The sequence below is a fragment of the Oncorhynchus mykiss genome, chromosome 21, assembly GCF_057628025.1.
Source record: "Oncorhynchus mykiss isolate SJ-2025 chromosome 21, ASM5762802v1, whole genome shotgun sequence".
In the NCBI taxonomy this organism is placed as follows: Eukaryota; Metazoa; Chordata; class Actinopteri; order Salmoniformes; family Salmonidae; genus Oncorhynchus; species Oncorhynchus mykiss.
The window spans coordinates 556,852-576,470 of NC_143042.1; the positions used below are offsets into that span (position 1 = coordinate 556,852).

Below are 19,619 nucleotides of genomic sequence, written 5' to 3' on the forward strand. Positions count from 1 at the left end.
AGATAGGTTGTTTTCAATGTTTGAGTTTGCTTCCACTGCTAGCACAAAGAGACATCGTCGGCCTCTACATGCTCACAGCACGTGGCTTGCATCCCCCTTCAAGGGGCAGCTAAACATTTTTGGGCTGATATTTTTGTTAATACTCAAGTCACAGAATATAAAATTAAATTGAGCAATATACCACATTACTTATAACTAGTAAAGCATTTGTTTTTTAGAAACATTACTAAGCATGCTCACCCTTTTGTGTGTTTCTATGTGTAATTATGGCCCAAAATTATGTACAAAAAAAAATCTAAATCTAAAATAAAAAAAATATATTTATCTACCTGCCATAGTGGCTGTTATACAAAAAAGAAAAGTTAGTTTTAGGCCCTACACAGTAACCCCACCACACACACGGCCTCCTTTAATATCAATATAGAAAACACATTGGGGTAGTCTTTCCAACTCTAACCTGATTCGAGAGCCCTCCTCCATCACAACTATTATGTGAACAATCACTTTCTTTTCTCTCCACAGATCACATTGGTGTCCGGTTGCTAAGCAACGGTTCTTTTTTTGTCCAGATGAAACCAGTCCGTCAAAAAGTTGCTAGCTAACGTCTAAAATCTATTAGGCTACCCTGCTAGCTAACGTCTAAAATCTATTAGGCTACCCTGCTAGCTAACGTCTAAAATCTATTAGGCTACCCTGCTAGCTAACGTCTAAAATCTATTAGGCTACCCTGCTAGCTAACGTCTAAAATCTATTAGGCTACCCTGCTAGCTAACGTCTAAAATCTCAAACTAAATATATACTGTGAATCCAACCACAAAACACCTCATCTGACTTTAAGCCGCAAAATATAACAGCTAAGAATTTGTTTTACAATTTGCTATAATTCTAATTGAGACTCCACATGACATGGAAAATATTCATGTATTTCCAGTTAGGCCTACGGCAATATCACCAGTTAGGCCTACGGCAATATCACCAGTTAGGCCTACGGCAATATCACCAGTTAGGCCTACGGCAATATCACCAGTTAGGCCTACGGCAATATCACCAGTTAGGCCTACGGCAATATCACCAGTTGGGCCTACGGCAATATCACCAGTTGGGCCTACGGCAATATTAACCAGTTGGGCCTACGGCAATATCACCAGTTGGGCCTACGGCAATATCACCAGTTGGGCCTACGGCAATATTAACCAGTTGGGCCTACGGCAATATCACCAGTTGGGCCTACGGCAATATCACCAGTTGGGCCTACGGCAATATCACCAGTTGGGCCTACGGCAATATCACCAGTTGGGCCTACGGCAATATCAGCAGTACAATTGAAGAGTGTCAGTAAGTCAGGCCGTTTGTTTTTAGTTTGATGGGAAGAGTATTACTGCGTTAATACTGCTGGTTTTCATCAGAGTAGCAGTAGGTTCTTAGGTAAAACAACTGTTTCCCTGATATGATCTCCCTTCTTGTTAAAGGGGAAGTTTACCCCATATCAACCGGGCAGGCCCTGCCCATTGCTTCACACGGTCTGATTCACACTAATCCTCCACCAAATGTCACAGTGGGTGCGAGACCTTGAGAGTGAGTGTCTCGCACCCACTGTGAAACTGGGTGGAGGATCGGTGATGATCTGGCGGTGCTTCAGCAAGGTTGGAATCGGGCAGATGTGTCTTTGTGAAGGACGCATGAATCAAGCCACGTACAAGGTTGTCCTGGAAGAAAACTTGCTTCCTTCTGCTCTGACATATGTGACTCCCAATCACAGCCGGTTGTGATACAGCCTGGATTTGAACCAGGGTGTCTGTAGTGACGGCTCTAGCACTGAGATGCAGTGCCTTCGACCGCTGCGCCACTCGGGAGCCAAGGTGACATCCTGCCTTTAAAAGGGGCAGCAGAACATTTGTCTCGTCTGTGATATTTTGGTTAAAAGACCATTTTTTACGCGAAATTATGGCAATATACCACATCGCTTCTTAATAGTAATACCTTTATTTTATTAGAAACATTACAAAGCTCACCAAGTCTTTTTTTGTCTGTGTGTAATTATGCGAAAAAATATTTTAGCTGGAGTGGCTGGTAGATTTTTATTTATTATTTTATTATATATCTTACCTGCCACAGTGGCTGGTGGACCCAAAAAGTTATTTTCAGGCCCTGTTTCCAGGGAGTGTCCGATTCATTGGAAGGACCTCCAACAGGCAGTCCTTTATATTAAAGAGGGCCTAAAGAGACATAGAACCTAAAGAAACCAGCCTCCCCAAGCCATAAAGCTAGGGTGATGTTTTAGAGATTGATGCTAGAAACCACACTGAGCAGCAGTTGGGTCATTCTGTGGTGGAGTGATTCCTAGTTAGTCTGTCACACGGGTGACTATCAGAAGATCAGTAGGTTTAATACCGCAGGGTAAATTCTAATGAACATGTCAGTCAGGAGGATGTGGTTGATAGTGGTGTGGAGCGGGAACAGGCTTCTATGACTCACTCATAATGAATAGAAAAGCATGCTGGGAAATGTTTGCTTGCAGGTTTCTTCTCGGCGATGAAACAATAACACATAAAAAGCTGCAATCAGCGGTTCAAGCTAGGTGGTGTTATTCACTTTTGGCAAATGTTGAAGTGAGCGGAGTAGTTATAAGATGGCAAAAGTGTTCGTAGTACCTGAAGAAGTGTATTGATGATGTTTCACAATGAAACACACACCCTCCCCACACAAACACACGCCCCCCCCCCCCCCCCACCACACACATAAAAACACACACGCCCCCCCCATAGAACCATCAGGACCAACTGGACACGTCACCCTAAGATCAGCTACTTCTGTGCTCATTACCATGCTTTTGATGCATTTTGGACTGTTTTTTACGGATGTTGACTATAGGGTTGCAAAACTCCTGGAACTTTCAATACATTCCCTTGTTTTCCAGAAATCCTGGTTGGAGGAGTCTGAATAGTCTGGATATTACGCTTATTCTCTCCTGATTCTAGAAACCTCCAACTGGGATTTCAGGAAAACCAGGGAATTTATTGAAAGTTCCCCCGGAGTTTTGCAACCCTAGATGACTACTTTAAAAAAGGTATTCTCCAGAACCGATAGACTGATCGATACCAAACGTAGCAGCTATAGAGGCACATCCTCAAACACACATTTTATAAGAGCTCAAACCATATGGCCGCAATAAGCCAACGAGCTTGCACGAACAATACTTTAGATTAGCTAGACCCTTAGCATGTGTGCCAACTTTCCTCACTCCGAGTCAAACAGATTGAGATGTATAGCGCCACCGTGTGGCCGATCTGAATGGGCATACATATGTTGAGTGTTGACCGTGTTTGGAACAAGTTTGGTTACGATACGAATATCCATGTCTGATTTATTAGCATTAAATATGCCAGACAACCCCCAAATTAAATGTTTATTGGTCAGTAGTGACCATGTTGTTTGACGAACTAGTCTGCAAAATATTGCGTTGAGAGACCTTGGTCCATAGATGCCATATATGAAGGTTCATCCAGATGAGATGGTGTTTTTCACAAAATTCAAAAATGGTGGAAAATCCTTCATGACGGACCTTATGGGTCCTTGGGGAAAATGTGTTCCTTGTGAGCAGAGGGACCTATGCACTGAATTTCAGGACTCTAGGTCATATGGGGTGAGGGGCGTGACACTTCAAAGTTTTAAATTTCACTCGGCTGTTAGAGCGCCGCCTTGTGGCCAATTGGAATGGCATTGCACGAGAGAGTGTAGACTGTGGGTCTTTACCATCACGTCAAGTTTCACCCTCTTCGGCCTTACCATCTCATGGGAATTTGAATGTTAACTTTCCTCGCATGAAGGGGGGCGGAGCTAGCATGTTGGAGTGAACGGCTGTGCGTGAGAGGCTCCTGCAACTTTTTTTGCGAAATAATCTAATTTAACCTACTTTATGGCACTTTTTACAACAAACTTTCCTCGCATGAAGAAGAGGAAAAAAAATAATAATAATAATAATGAACAAATGCAACAGGGTTTCACCTCGCTTCACTGGCTTGAACCCTTAATAAGATAAGAATACCAACATAATAAAGTAAATGTCTCAGCAGAATAGAATAAACATCTCTCCAAGATCAGATGTCTGACCCCATACTGGGGTGTAGAACTCCATACCGTTTCATCTAGCCTTTAACATGTGATACGATTGGAGGACAGAGGAAGCAGAGGAGGATTCGTTGGCGACAGAGAGCTGCTAAAGTGAAGTGTGGTTTTCTCCCTCCATCTAATCTAAATGTATTTTTGCATCTCCCTCTTACTGAGATTATAAATGGACAGTCTTCCTCATGGAGCTGACTGAAGAAGAGATGGGGAGTGAAGAGTCTTCCTCGTGGAGCTGACTGAATAAGAGATGGGAGGTGAAGAGTCTTCCTCATGGCGCTGACTGAATAAGAGATGGGAGGTGAAGTCTTCCTCATGGCGCTGACAATAAGAGATGGGAGGTGAAGAGTCTTCCTCATGGCACTGACAATAAGAGATGGGAGGTGAAGAGTCTTCCTCATGGAGCTGACTGAATAAGAGATGGGAGGTGAAGAGTCTTCCTCATGGCGCTGACTGAATAAGAGATGGGAGGTGAAGAGTCTTCCTCATGGAGCTGACTGAATAAGAGATGGGAGGTGAAGAGTCTTCCTCATGGAGCTGACTGAATAAGAGATGGGAGGTGAAGAGTCTTCCTCATGGAGCTGACTGAATAAGAGATGGGAGGTGAAGAGTCTTCCTCATGGCGCTGACTGAATAAGAGATGGGAGGTGAAGAGGCAGACTTGAGGTTTTAACTTCCACCTATTTCCTGTATGTTAAAATACTGTGTATTTAACTAGACTAACTAGTGTGATAATGGCATCATCCAGGTTCCAGTTGACGATCAGGTTGATAGGGAAAGTGACCCTGTCATACTTGTTCTTTTCTCTAGGATTGGGCTAGTGTTACAATGTCTTCATCACAGTTCTAGTAGATGACAGTCTAGATGGGGAAAGTCACTCTCTCTGACTCAAGTGAGACCAGTTCCTTTTATGACTGGTCTCGGAATCACCAACTTTCAAGCCTGGAGACAATTGAGACATGGATTGTGTGTGTGCCATTCAGAGGGTGAATGGGCAAGACACAATATCTAAGTGCCTTTGAACGGGGTATGGAAGTAGGTGTCAGGCGCATTGGTTTGAGTGTGTCAAGAACTGCAATGCTACTGGAATTTTCACGCTCAACAGTTTCCCCGTGTGTATCAAGAATGGTCCACCACCCAAAGGACATCCAGCCAACTGGACACAACTGTAGGAAGCACTGGAGTCAACATAGGCCAGCATTCCTGTGGAACACTTGACACCTTGTACAGTCTTTACCCCAACGATTGAGGCTGTTCTGGGGGCAAAGGGGGGGGGGGGGGGGGGGGGGGGGGCACACTCAATATTAGGAAGTTGTTCCTAATGTTTTGTAAACTCAGTGTAGGGTGCCACCTGGAAACCATAGACACAGCCATCCACACAACAACCTAACAAGAGAAGTTAAGAAGCTTGATACTGTTCACTACGGAACTATAGAATGAAAATAGAAAGCTGAGAATGTCTAGAACGTTCTGAGAATGTGATCTCATGTCGATTAAAATAACTGGTTTGTTAACGGTGACACTAGGAATGAACCTTAACCCAGTTGTGTGGTGTGATCCAGCCAGCCTGACAGACTTCAGACCAACGACCAGACACACATTACTGTCTGACTGTCGCTACATACAACGCCACCTTTCAACTGGGTTGGCTGCAAAGAAAATATGTTGACTTCTGACAACTATAGACGTGGGACTTACGGTGATGGTCGCCTGTAGTCCTGGCCTTAGATCAGGTGTTCCCAACCAGGGGTACGCACAATGCCGTCGGGGGTACACCAAATAAAACTGGGATTCACATATTTAAAAACTATCTACTTTAAAAAAATAATAAAAGTTCACATTTTCACAGTCCATTTATATTTTCCAACAGGGCTATACATTTGGGAGAGGTTTTTCTCTCACCTGAGTAGCCTCGTTTCACTGCCAAAAATAAAATTAAACCATCTAGGTGTTCAGCGAAATAACAAAACAATGTCAAATACAGGTAGCCTAGTCAAATAATTAACATCCAATCACATTAAACCTTACGCTCTCACAGGAATTCCACTAACGGTCTGAATGTAGCCAAACGTAGCTGCTGCTCATGTTGGCGTCTGTACTGATGGTGCAAAAGCCATGACAGGAAGACATAGTGGAGTGGTAATGCGAGTGCAAGCTGCTCCCGACGTCACTTGGGTACACTGCAGCATCCACCGAGAGGCTCTTGGGTACACTGCAGCATCCACAGAGAGGCTCTTGGGTACACTGCAGCATCCACCGAGAGGCTCTTGGGTACACTGCAGCATCCACCGAGAGGCTCTTGGGTACACTGCAGCATCCACCGAGAGGCTCTTGCTGCCAAGGGAATGCCTGACAGCTGACAAAAAACGTTTTGGACACTACAGTGAAAATGGTTAACTTTGTTAAAGCAAGGCCCCTGAACTCTCGTGTATTTTCTGCATTATGCAATGATATGAGCAGCGACCAATGCTTTTACAACATACAGAGACACGCTGGTTTTCAAGGGGGAAAGTATTGACACGTTTTTTTTATTTTTTAATTGAGAGACGAACTTAAAGTTGTCTTTACTGACCATATGTTTCACTTGTCTGACCGCTTGATGATGACGAGTTTCTCACACGACTGGCCTTTCTGGGTGATGTTTTTTCTCCCCTCGCCCGAATGATCTGAATCTTGGATAAAAGGGACTCTCCACAACTATATTCAATGTGCCGGACAAAATTGCGGCTATGTTTAAGACGTTGGACCTCTTCTCTGTCTGCATTAATAAACAAGGACAACACACAGGTCTTTCCACCATTGTATGATTTGTGTGCAAATGAACTGAAGCTTACAGACAACGTCAAATGTGATATAGCGAAGCACCTGAGTGGGTTGGGTGCGCAATTACGCAGGTACTTTCCCGAAACAGATGACAACTGGATTCGTTATCCCTTTCATGCCTTGCCTCCAGTCCACTTACCGATATCTGAATAAGAGAACCTCGTCGAAAATTGCAACAAGCGGTTCTGTGGGAATGTCATTTAAAATCAGAAGAAGTCACTGCCAGCTTTCTGGATTGGGCTGCACTCAGAGTATCCTGCCTGGGCAAATCGCACTGTTAAGACACGGATGCCCTTCGCAACCACTTACCTATGTGAGAGTGGATTCTTGGCCCTCACAAGCATGAAAACTAAATACAGGCACAGGCTATGTGTGGAAAATGATTTAAGACAGACTCTCCAAGACAACATTGCAGAGTTATGTGCATCCTTTCAAGCAAAAACCCTTCTCATTAACCTGTGGTGAGTTATTCAATTTTCGATGAACAAGATTGTTAAATAAAGAGCAAAATTATGATTATTATTATTATTATTATTATTATTATTATTATTATTATTATTTGTGCCCTAGTCCCATAAGAGTTCTTTGTTACTTCCCTTGAGTCGGGTTGTGACGAACGCACACTCATTCTTCTGTTTAATAAATGTATTGTATAGCGTGTGTGTGGCAGGCTTACAACGGCGGCATACTATAAAAAGTTGGGGAACCACGGTCTTAGATAAACAAAATCGGCTATACTCTGCTTGAAGGTTAATTGACAAAAACACCTTGGGCCAACTGTTGGCACGAGAGTCCAACTGTTGGCACGAGGGGCCTAGTTTCCAGGTATGGTGACACCACTGCTACAGTAGCTCTGATGAGACCTGTTAAGGAGGCAGTGGGCTGTCATTACTACTGTGATGACCGAGGTAATGACACCCAGCCCTATACCCCAGTCCAGGCCCTATACCCCAGCCCAGGCCCTATACCCCAGCCCAGGCCCTATACCCCAGCCCCTATAACCCAGCCCCTATACCCCAGTCCCTATACCCCAGTCCTATAGTCCAGGCCCTATACCCCAGTCCTATAGTGCAGGCCCTATACCCCAGTCCTATAGTCCAGGCCCTATACCCCAGTCCTATAGTCCAGGCCCTATACCCCAGTCCAGGCCCTATACCCCAGTCCAGGCCCTATACCCCAGTCCAGGCCCTATACCCCAGTCCAGGCCCTATACCCCAGTCCAGGCCCTATACCCCAGTCCAGGCCCTATACCCCAGTCCAGGCCCTATACCCCAGTCCAGGCCCTATACCCTGGACCCAGACTGCTTAAATCCTCCAAAGCCAAACCATATTTTGATAACAGGCCTTCCACCTATCAGCCCAGACCACACAGCAGCATCCAGGACCAACCGGGGAGAGCAACATGGCAGGCTGCTCTCCTCTCCTGAATACCAACAGCAGCTGTATTGGGTTACCAGGCATCACAGGGCTGGCTTTACATGAAAGACTACACGCAGATCAGAAGCCAGGGATTAACGCTGTGTGTGTGGTGGGGGTTGTGTGTGTGTGGTGGGGGTTGTGTGTGTGTGTGGGGGGTGTGTGTGCTCACTATTGACCAAAACGGGTGCAGAAGACAAGGAAACAACCAGTAGTCTGAACAGGATATCCAACCACCTCAGGTCATCTCCTACCGTCAGACCCGACCTCAGGTCATCTCCTACCGTCAGACCCGACCTCAGGTCATCTCCTACCGTCAGACCCGACCTCAGGTCATCTCCTACCGTCAGACCCGACCTCAGGTCATCTCCTACCGTCAGACCCGACCTCAGGTCATCTCCTACCGTCAGACCCGACCTCAGGTCATCTCCTACCGTCAGACCCGACCTCAGGTCATCTCCTACCGTCAGACCCGACCTCAGGTCATCTCCTACCGTCAGACCCGACCTCAGGTCATCTCCTACCGTCAGACCCGACCTCAGGTCATCTCCTACCGTCAGACCCGACCTCAGGTCATCTCCTACCGTCAGACCCGACCTCAGGTCATCTACCGTCAGACCCGACCTCAGGTCATCTACCGTCAGACCCGACCTCAGGTCAGACTGCCTGTATTCAGCCCTCTGAGAAACACTGACTTACAGGGTATTTCTCCTATCCAGGCCAGCTTGACTGCTTCTATTCAGCACTCTGTGATGCATCAGTCTCACGAACTAGCAGCAGCAGAACAGACACAGATCATTAAACCATTGTGTTGTCTCATGCCTCGGGGGGCTGACTAGCTTCTCTCTCCCGGGCCTAAATGAAAGCAATAGTACACCAAAGACATAGGATGCCTGCTTGGCTCTTTGAATCTCACACACACAGTTACAGTCACACACACACACACACTTACTTGGATTTATCCGTTTATCTGTGCTTGATATGAAAACCCCCCTAGAGCAATAATATGCCTGTTGTGAGAATGGTCGAGTATAGATCTTTACTGAAGTCCTCTTCATTAGTGAAGCACAATAATGACGTCACAGCAGCACAGTGAGAGAGGCAGGAAATGAGATGGAGATGGGATGATGAGGAGTACTGAGCTCTCATGCTGATTGGATCATTATCTAGCTCTGCCAGCTGAGCCCAGGATGTATGAAATCTTATTTATCCCTCACAGAGAGCTGTGGCGTCTCTTAAATGGGATACGGTTATTGTGATGAGTGTCTGTGGGATAGGAAGTAGCTTTATTGTGTTGTGTGTGTGTGTGTGTGTCTAACCTCAGGAGGGACGGTGTGTGCGTGCGTGGTGTGTGTGTGTGTATTCACTCAGATTTACCAGTGGGTATCATCAACCCAGATACTCTAAAAGCCTCACTCACCCTCAGAGTTACCCCGTTGTGCGTGTGTCCGTCTGAGATGACATCATCCTCCTCCTCCTGCTGCTCTCTCGGATCCATCTGCTCCGTAGTGGTGCCATCAGCATCTGTAGCAGCAGTAGCACAGCCTCTATACCTCAACAAGAAGCCCGGGCCCTCGGCCCCTGAGGGCCTCTGCTGCGGCTCCAGCTCCCCTCCTCCTCCGGCTCCCTCCAGCTTGGCTGCTGGCCTGACACTCCCCCGCTGACCGCTGTGGACTGACCGGCCTGGCTGGACTGGTAGAGGTGGTGGAGGGTCCTCCTCCAGCTGGACAGGGGTAACTGGGTCCTGGTGGTGGGGTCGGATCGTTGGCCAGAAAGGGTGGGGGTCGGTAGACTGGTAAGGAGCCTAAAGGAGGCGAGGGAGAAGAGGGAGAGGAGACAGGAAGGGATGGAGGGAGTAGGAAAGAGACAAAGGGAAGGACGGGAGAGAGGAAATTAGTTCTTATTTTGAATTTCTTGTTATGAATTGTTTGTATTTGCCAGCATTAGGGCGGTAACCAGATAAGGACTGGTGTAGCACGCAGCAGGGGAGGGGCCCCAAACCCCAACATTTATATTTTTTATGGTAATAAAATTATAGTTGACATGTCCAAATACCCCCATATATGATCTATAGGATATATGGCCCAAGCCAAGCCAGTATGTCTACATGAAAACACGGTGTTGATATACTTATATCAAGATTTAGACCCAGACAGAGAATTACAAGTCAGCATTACACACTGTGAAATGTCAGTCACAGTCTGCAGTCAATGGTCACAATTACAAATGGTCAATAACCAGTCTGGTTGGCTGTCATGATGGGTAGCTTAGCAACTTACAATGCCAAGGACCTGGAGAGTAACCCAAGAGTCCACACAAAGAGAAGACTCATCTCTGGCTGGAAACACTGAACATCTCTCCTCTCACTCTCTCTTCACACCTCTCCAAACCTCTTCCTCTCCTGGCTAATAGTCTGACACTCATCTAATCTTCATTTCATCCTTCTCTTTCACCCCCCATGAGGCAACAAAGACCTGTCATTCTGTCATTTCCAGTACAGTAAGGTGTTGCTGTATTAACCTGTAGAGACTCCTGTCATTTCCAGGACAGTAAGGTGTTGCTGTATAAACCTGTAGAGACATCTGTCATTTCCAGGACAGTAAGGTGTTGCTGTATAAACCTGTAGAGACTCCTGTCATTTCCAGGACAGTAAGGTGTTGCTGTATAAACCTGTAGAGACTCCTGTCATTTCCAGGACAGTAAGGTGTTGCTGTATAAACTTCTGTCATTTCCAGGACAGTAAGGTGTTGCTGTATAAACCTGTAGCGACTCCTGTCATTTCCAGGACAGTAAGGTGTTGCTGTATAAACCTGTAGAGACTCCTGTCATTACCAGGACAGTAAGGTGTTGCTGTACGAACCTGTAGAGACTCCTGTCATTTCCAGGACAGTAAGGTGTTGCTGTACGAACCTGTAGAGACTCCTGTCATTACCAGGACAGTAAGGTGTTGCTGTACGAACCTGTAGAGACTCCTGTCATTTCCAGGACAGTAAGGTGTTGCTGTATAAACCTGTAGAGACTCCTGTCATTACCAGGACAGTAAGGTGTTGCTGTACGAACCTGTAGAGACTCCTGTCATTACCAGGACAGTAAGGTGTTGCTGTACGAACCTGTAGAGACTCCTGTCATTTCCAGGACAGTAAGGTGTTGCTGTATAAACCTGTAGAGACTCCTGTCATTACCAGGACAGATTGAAGATTCTAGAAACTTTTACCACCTACCTCACAAACCCTGCTGCAGGAGTGTGGACAGAGAAGAGCTTGTTCAATAGTTTATAGCTCCCTGTTCTACAGAGCTCTGGGGAGCTAAAACATATTCCAGATTACTCCCTTTACAGACTAGAAGCCTAGACTACACACACACACACTGATGCCAAGTCAAGGTGAACATGCCTGAAGCACTGGACCACATTGTAACTCCCCCTCTCTTCTTCTCTCTGGCAGCACACTGTGACGTGGACCATGGAATTCTATGGTGGACGGGGACAGGAGGAGAACTGCAGTGCAGAACCACTGTATGGAACGCCCTCTGTGAGCCTGACCTGCATACCATTATGTGCTTACACACAGGCAGTTGCAGGACACGTGCAGGCACACAATGTACACACACACACACACACACACACACACACGGTGCAGCTTGGCCCGTTCACTAATCCCTGAAAAGACCTTGTAGTCAGTCACACACACCAGTTGCCAACTGCCCCAAAATCTCCCCCCGCGGACAGCATGGGGGTGGGTCCGAACTGTACTCGTACTAAAACACATTGACACACTAAAAACACACACCACAAACACTCTGCTCTCACATCAGACGAGGGCCAGTCGTAGCGTGTAGGGGAATGCATCTACATAAATCACAGTCGACTAGAAGATCGTGGTAAGAAAAAAAGGAAAGAGTGAAGAATGGAAGAATGGAAGGCCTTAACAGATCAACACTGGTTGTTTTGACTTCTGGAAGATACAGGACATTGATAAGTATATAGCCTGGTCCAAGATCTGACGGTGTAGGAATTGGAAAGACAGCGCAAACTGGCCAGGCTAGTCCGTACACACAGTCAGACCTGTAGACCAGGCTGGTCCGTACACACAGTCAGACCTGTAGACCAGGCTGGTCCGTACACACAGTCAGACCTGTAGACCAGGCTGGTCCGTACACACAGTCAGACCTGTAGACCAGACTAGTCCGTACACACAGTCAGACCTGTAGACCAGGCTAGTCCGTACACACAGTCAGACCTGTAGACCAGGCTAGTCCGTACACACAGTCAGACCTGTAGACCAGGCTAGTCCGTACACACAGTCAGACCTGTAGACCAGGCTAGTCCGTACACACAGTCAGACCTGTAGACCAGGCTAGTCCGTACACACAGTCAGACCTGTAGACCAGGCTAGTCCGTACACACAATCAGAAAAACAACATCCTGTGATTGATTCCACTTCCCATCAGGCATTTCCTTCCAATTATAGAGCATAGCGTGGACAACATCCAAGCCCTCTGCTAGGGAACAACCAGAAGGGAACAGGAAGATGACAACATCCAAGCCCTCTGCTAGGGAACAACCAGAAGGGAACAGGAAGATGACAACATCCAAGCCCTCTGCTAGGAAACAACCAGAAGGGAACAGGAAGATGACAACATCCAAGCCCTCTGCTAGGGAACAACCAGAAGGGAACAGGAAGATGACAACATCCAAGCCCTCTGCTAGGAAACAACCAGAAGGGAACAGGAAGATGACAACATCCAAGCCCTCTGCTAGGGAACAACCAGAAGGGAACAGGAAGATGACAACATCCAAGCCCTCTGCTAGGAAACAACCAGAAGGGAACAGGAAGATGACAACATCCAAGCCCTCTGCTAGGGAACAACCAGAAGGGAACAGGAAGATGACAACATCCAAGCCCTCTGCTAGGGAACAACCAGAAGGGAACAGGAAGATGACAACATCCAAGCCCTCTGCTAGGGAACAACCAGAAGGGAACAGGAAGATGACAACATCCAAGCCCTCTGCTAGGGAACAACCAGAAGGGAACAGGAAGATGACAACATCCAAGCCCTCTGCTAGGGAACAACCAGAAGGGAACAGGAAGATGACAACATCCAAGCCCTCTGCTAGGGAACAACCAGAAGGGAACAGGAAGATGACAACATCCAAGCCCTCTGCTAGGGAACAACCAGAAGGGAACAGGAAGATGACAACATCCAAGCCCTCTGCTAGGGAACAACCAGAAGGGAACAGGAAGATGACAACATCCAAGCCCTCTGCTAGGGAACAACCAGAAGGGAACAGGAAGATGACAACATCCAAGCCCTCTGCTAGGGAACAACCAGAAGGGAACAGGAAGATGACAACATCCAAGCCCTCTGCTAGGGAACAACCAGAAGGGAACAGGAAGATGACAACATCCAAGCCCTCTGCTAGGAAACAACCAGAAGGGAACAGGAAGATGACAACATCCAAGCCCTCTGCTAGGGAACAACCAGAAGGGAACAGGAAGATGACAACATCCAAGCCCTCTGCTAGGAAACAACCAGAAGGGAACAGGAAGATGACAACATCCAAGCCCTCTGCTAGGGAACAACCAGAAGGGAACAGGAAGATGACAACATCCAAGCCCTCTGCTAGGAAACAACCAGAAGGGAACAGGAAGAGGACAACATCCAAGCCCTCTGCTAGGGAACAACCAGAAGGGAACAGGAAGATGACAACATCCAAGCCCTCTGCTAGGGAACAACCAGAAGGGAACAGGAAGATGACAACATCCAAGCCCTCTGCTAGGGAACAACCAGAAGGGAACAGGAAGATGACAACATCCAAGCCCTCTGCTAGGGAACAACCAGAAGGGAACAGGAAGATGACAACATCCAAGCCCTCTGCTAGGGAACAACCAGAAGGGAACAGGAAGATGACAACATCCAAGCCCTCTGCTAGGGAACAACCAGAAGGGAACAGGAAGATGACAACATCCAAGCCCTCTGCTAGGGAACAACCAGAAGGGAACAGGAAGATGACAACATCCAAGCCCTCTGCTAGGGAACAACCAGAAGGGAACAGGAAGATGACAACATCCAAGCCCTCTGCTAGGGAACAACCAGAAGGGAACAGGAAGATGACAACATCCAAGCCCTCTGCTAGGGAACAACCAGAAGGGAACAGGAAGATGACAACATCCAAGCCCTCTGCTAGGGAACAACCAGAAGGGAACAGGAAGATGACAACATCCAAGCCCTCTGCTAGGGAACAACCAGAAGGGAACAGGAAGATGACAACATCCAAGCCCTCTGCTAGGGAACAACCAGAAGGGAACAGGAAGATGACAACATCCAAGCCCTCTGCTAGGGAACAACCAGAAGGGAACAGGAAGATGTTTTAGAGGGAGGAGAAACATGAAATACATACAAAAAGACAATGCCTGGCTAGCAGAGGGTGTTGCTGATGACAAAGCCATGTGTTCCTCAAATGCCATCCCTAGTCCCTACACAGAAAGGTTGGGCGATTCTACGATACCATCCACCATGTTTGACAGCCATCGGCATACGGTGATGCCATGTTTGAACATGACTGCACCACACGGAGCCTGGCGGCGCACAACGGCGCAGGGGGGCACTCAGCAGGGCGACATGCCAAATGGCCTATTCCCGTTTTGGCCAAGGCTAAATGTTAAACCTATACAGTGCAATCGGAAAGTATTCAGACCCCTTGACTTTCCCCACATTGTTACGTTACAGCCTTATACTAAAACGTATTAAAATTGCCCCCCCTCAACCCACACACAATAATGACAAAGGAAAAACAGGTTTTTAGAAAAGTTGGCAAATTTACTGAAATATCACATTTCCATAAGTATTCAGACCATTTACTCAGTACTTTGTTGAAGCACTTGACGGTGATTACAGTCTCGAGTCTTCTTGGCTATGGTGCTACAAGCTTGGCACCTCTGTATTTGAGAAGTTTCTCCCATTCTTCTCTGCAGATCCTCTCCAGCTCTGTCAGGTTGGATGGTGGGCGTCGCTGCACAGCTATTTTCAGGTCTCTCCAGAGATGTTCGATCGGGTTCACGTCTGGGCTCTGACTGGGCCACTCAAGGACATTCAGAGACTAGTCCTGAAGCCACTCCTGTTGTCTTGGCTGTGTGCTTAGGGTCGTTTGTCCTGTTGAAAGGTCAACCTTCACCCCAGTCTGAGGTCCTGAACGCTCTGGAGCAGGTTTTCATCAAGGATCTCTCTGTACTTTGCTCCATTCATCTTTCCCTCGATCCTGACTAGTCTGACGACCTGACTAGTCTGACGACCTGACTAGTGGGACGACCTGACTATCCTGACTATCCTGACGACCTGACGACCTGACTAGTCTGACGACCAAACACCATGTCATCACGTTACTCCAGGGTTTACTTCAATACGGTTATTATGTCAATATTTACCCCTAAACGTGTTTCTACCTCGTTTTCTCACATAATTAATATTACTGTCACAGAAACATCCCATCGTGTTGAACATATTATCTGTTGTCATTTTTAAATGTTTTATTATAAATTATTTTCCCGAAACGTCCTGCTTTCATCACAGCTGTTGGGATATTTTATAAATGTCCCGAAACGACCGGCTTTCTTCACAGCTGTTGGGATATTTTATAAATGTCCCGAAACGTCCTGCTTTCATCACAGCTGTTGGGATATTTTATAAATGTCCCGAAACGATCGGCTTTCTTCACAGCTGTTGGGATATTTTAAATTGTCCCGAAACGTCCTGCTTTCATCACAGCTGTTGGGATATTTTATAAATGTCCCGAAACGACCGGCTTTCTTCACAGCTGTTGGGATATTTTTTTTAATAGGGTATGACTTAACTCATAAAAACTGTGAATGGAAACGTGGTTAGTGAGAAAGATTTCACATTTCTACACGGGGGAGAAAACTGCCCAAGGCCACATAGGAAGGCTGAAATGAGAGTTTTTAAAAAAATGCATGTTATATATAAATGACCGTATGGTCGAGGCCTGTGTGGTCCAGACCATTTGGGATGCCCCCAGAACAGATGGGAACTGGCAGGAAAACCATCTAACAGGCACCGAGACAAGTCACTTTGTTCCAGTGAAGCTTGATAGGAACAGATTGTGTGTGTGTGTGTGTGTGTGTGTGTGTGTGTGTGTGTGTGTGTGTTCTCAAATGTCTCCAGTCTGATGAGCTGCATACAGAATTAACCGGCCAATTGAAACCCTTTCGCACCAATTCCTCAGAATGAGAAAATACACACCATGAAATAGACTACATATCAAGCTTGTTAACTTCTAAAAACGTCCAGCACAGCAAATCTAACACCGATACAATATTGGGTCAATATTTCTATTCGAAAGAACAGTGTTTTCAAGACCAATATTTTGTAGACAGGGCATATTACAAATGCATCAGGTTTTGAGCTTGGCGACACTGTCTGGGACATACAGGAGGAAAGGAAACAGGAAGCAGAGTGTGGAGGAAGTCCCTGGTGGATAACACCACCGTTTCTTACAGACAAAGGAGAAGAATATGCAAATCTGTCAAGACTGAGTGGGTCTACCCAGTCGCTCATTACACACACACACGTGTTCAATTTCCTCTGCATCATCAGCTGTGGGACCATGGAGGCCCTAGCTAACTAGATGAGTTGTGCTGTGTCCTGAAACACATCAGTACAGTCACAGCAGCTGTAGGGCTGGCTTTACTGACTGTAGGGCTGGCTGTAGGGCTGGCTTTACTGGCTGTACGGCTGGCTTTACTGGCTGTAGGGCTGGCGTTACTGGCTGTAGGGCTGGCGTTACTGGCTGTAGGGCTGGCGTTACTGGCTGTAGGGCTGGCGTTACTGGCTGTAGGGCTGGCGTTACTGGCTGTAGGGCTGGCGTTACTGGCTGTAGGGCTGGCGTTACTGGCTGTAGGGCTGGCGTTACTGGCTGTAGGGCTGGCTGTAGGGCTGCCTGGATTGCTGGCTTTGCTGGCTGTAGGGCTGGCTGTAGGGCTGTAGAACTAGCTACACCCCACTGTGCTGTGCTCCAGAAGAGATGTGCCTGGAACCAATCAACTCTCAGTATAATGGAGTTGGATCTGGAACCAATAAAGTATCAATCTAATGTATCACTGTTCCAGCTGTCAATAGACACCTTCAGCCTCCACCAGAGGGCTACATTGAGTTTCATCAGAGCCAAATCTTTCCCAGTTTAAACCCATGATAGAGAAACCACAGGCATCATCTCTGTATTAGCTTGGCTATTCTATCCAATAGCAGATCAGAGCCCTATGGGCCCATAGTGCATTATAAAGGGAATAGGGTGCAATTTGGGACGAATCCCACACTGACCCAAGGAACCCAGCTCCCCTGAACTAGATACCACTGACCCAGGTGTTCAGAGCGGCCTAGCGTCCTGTTCGTCCCCCGACACTTGTTCCTCTTTAATAAAATGTTAGGGCATCAGCTACACACACAATCTGTTCCCTGATATTCACACAGCCACTCAACTACACACGGTTCCCTGATATTTACACAGCTACTAATACAACACATTGAATTAACTACACCCTGTTCACTATAATAGAATACTGCATTTTCCTTTCTTCCCGAGCCAATCAGATGTGTCTAAACCTACTGCCAAGTTACCAGGTTGACTGAACAACGTTGTCATCAAACCAATAATTAGTGGTCCGGGATCAGTTTAAAAACGGCCCGCGACACGGTTTGTGAAATTATATCAAAATGCTCAAAATCAAGCAGGAAGGGAGAAAAGTTGAGTCAGGTTTGTTTACCCGTCGTGAAGCGGTTTTTCCTCTCTGGCATTGCTGCGTGACAGAGAACTAGCAGAGCCAATCAGACTGGCCTTGTGCTCCTGGTTATACCAGGGATGAAATGATATCCAATGCATGAACTTTGCTCTGCTCCAATGAGTCAAATGTAACATCAGAAGACCCATCAGGGACTGAACCAACCCCTCGCCATCACAGATAAACTATATTTAAAACTGATGGGGAAATAGATACACAGGAAGTGCTGACAGAGAGAAGCAGGTGAGTGATGGCTGGAAGAGGATGCAGCTGACAGAGAGAAGCAGGTGAGTGATGGCTGGAAGGAGACGCAGCTGACAGAGAGAAGGAGGTGAGTGATGGCTGGAAGGAGACGCAGCTGACAGAGAGAAGGAGGTGAGTGATGGCTGGAAGAGGATGCAGCTGACAGAGAGAAGCAGGTGAGTGATGGCTGGAAGAGGACGCAGCTGACAGAGAGAAGCAGGTGAGTGATGGCTGGAAGAGGATGCAGCTGACAGAGAGAAGCAGGTGAGTGATGGCTGGAAGGAGACGCAGCTGACAGAGAGAAGCAGGTGAGTGATGGCTGGAAGAGGATGCAGCTGACAGAGAGAAGCAGGTGAGTGATGGCTGGAAGAGGATGCAGCTGACAGAGAGAAGCAGGTGAGTGATGGCTGGAAGAGGACGCAGCTGACAGAGAGAAGCAGGTGAGTGATGGCTGGAAGAGGACGCAGCTGACAGAGAGAAGCAGGTGAGTGATGGCTGGAAGAGGACGCAGCTGACAGAGAGAAGCAGGTGAGTGATGGCTGGAAGAGGACGCAGCTGACAGAGAGAAGCAGGTGAGTGATGGCTGGAAGGAAACGCAGCTGACAGAGAGAAGGAGGTGAGTGATGGCTGGGAGGAGACACAGCTGACAGAGAGAAGCAGGTGAGTGATGGCTGGAAGGAAACGCAGCTGACAGAGAGAAGCAGGTGAGTGATGGCTGGAAGGAAACGCAGCTGACAGACTGCAGCTCCCACACCTGATATGAACATGAAAGTCAAGTTGACATTATTGAACCTGCCCATACAAGAGACTAGTGGCTGTTGCTTAATTTTTTTTTTTTACAGAATAAAAAATACAAATAATAATTTAAAAAGACAACTGACTTCATAAAAATTTCATAACAAGCTCCAGCAGGTTCTTTAGATCGGTAGGGATGAAAAATGTGGTACTATCATGTGACGTTTTGGTAGGCTGATATTACCGTGGTACAGGTATACCATGCTACACTACAACGGGTCCTGGTCAAAAGTAGTGCACTACTTTACCAAAGGGCTCCGGTCAAAAGTAGTGCACTAGATAGGGAATAGGGTGCCATTCGGAACACAGCAATAGACTCCATAATAAGAAAAGAAAGAGACCTCCCAAGGAGTTGATGGAGTGGATTCTCCGTGTTCAGCCAGAGACAGGCTTTACTGTTTCTGTATCAGAGGAATAGACAAATCAATT

The 19,619-nt window shown here is 46.9% G+C and overlaps 1 protein-coding gene across 3 annotated transcripts in view; it reads right to left on the bottom strand.

Annotated features, from left to right (window-relative positions):
- Window positions 1–19,619, bottom strand: part of LOC101268929 (adiponectin receptor 2) — a 74,808-nt gene that overhangs the window by 44,179 nt on the left and 11,010 nt on the right. For 2 of the 3 annotated variants that reach the window (XM_090213273.1, XM_090213275.1), the window contains exon 2: window positions 9,782–10,165. In XM_090213273.1, the coding sequence (XP_090069399.1) occupies window positions 9,782–9,859 (78 nt within the window). In that variant the 5' untranslated portion in view covers window positions 9,860–10,165. 3 annotated transcript variants of the gene reach the window in all.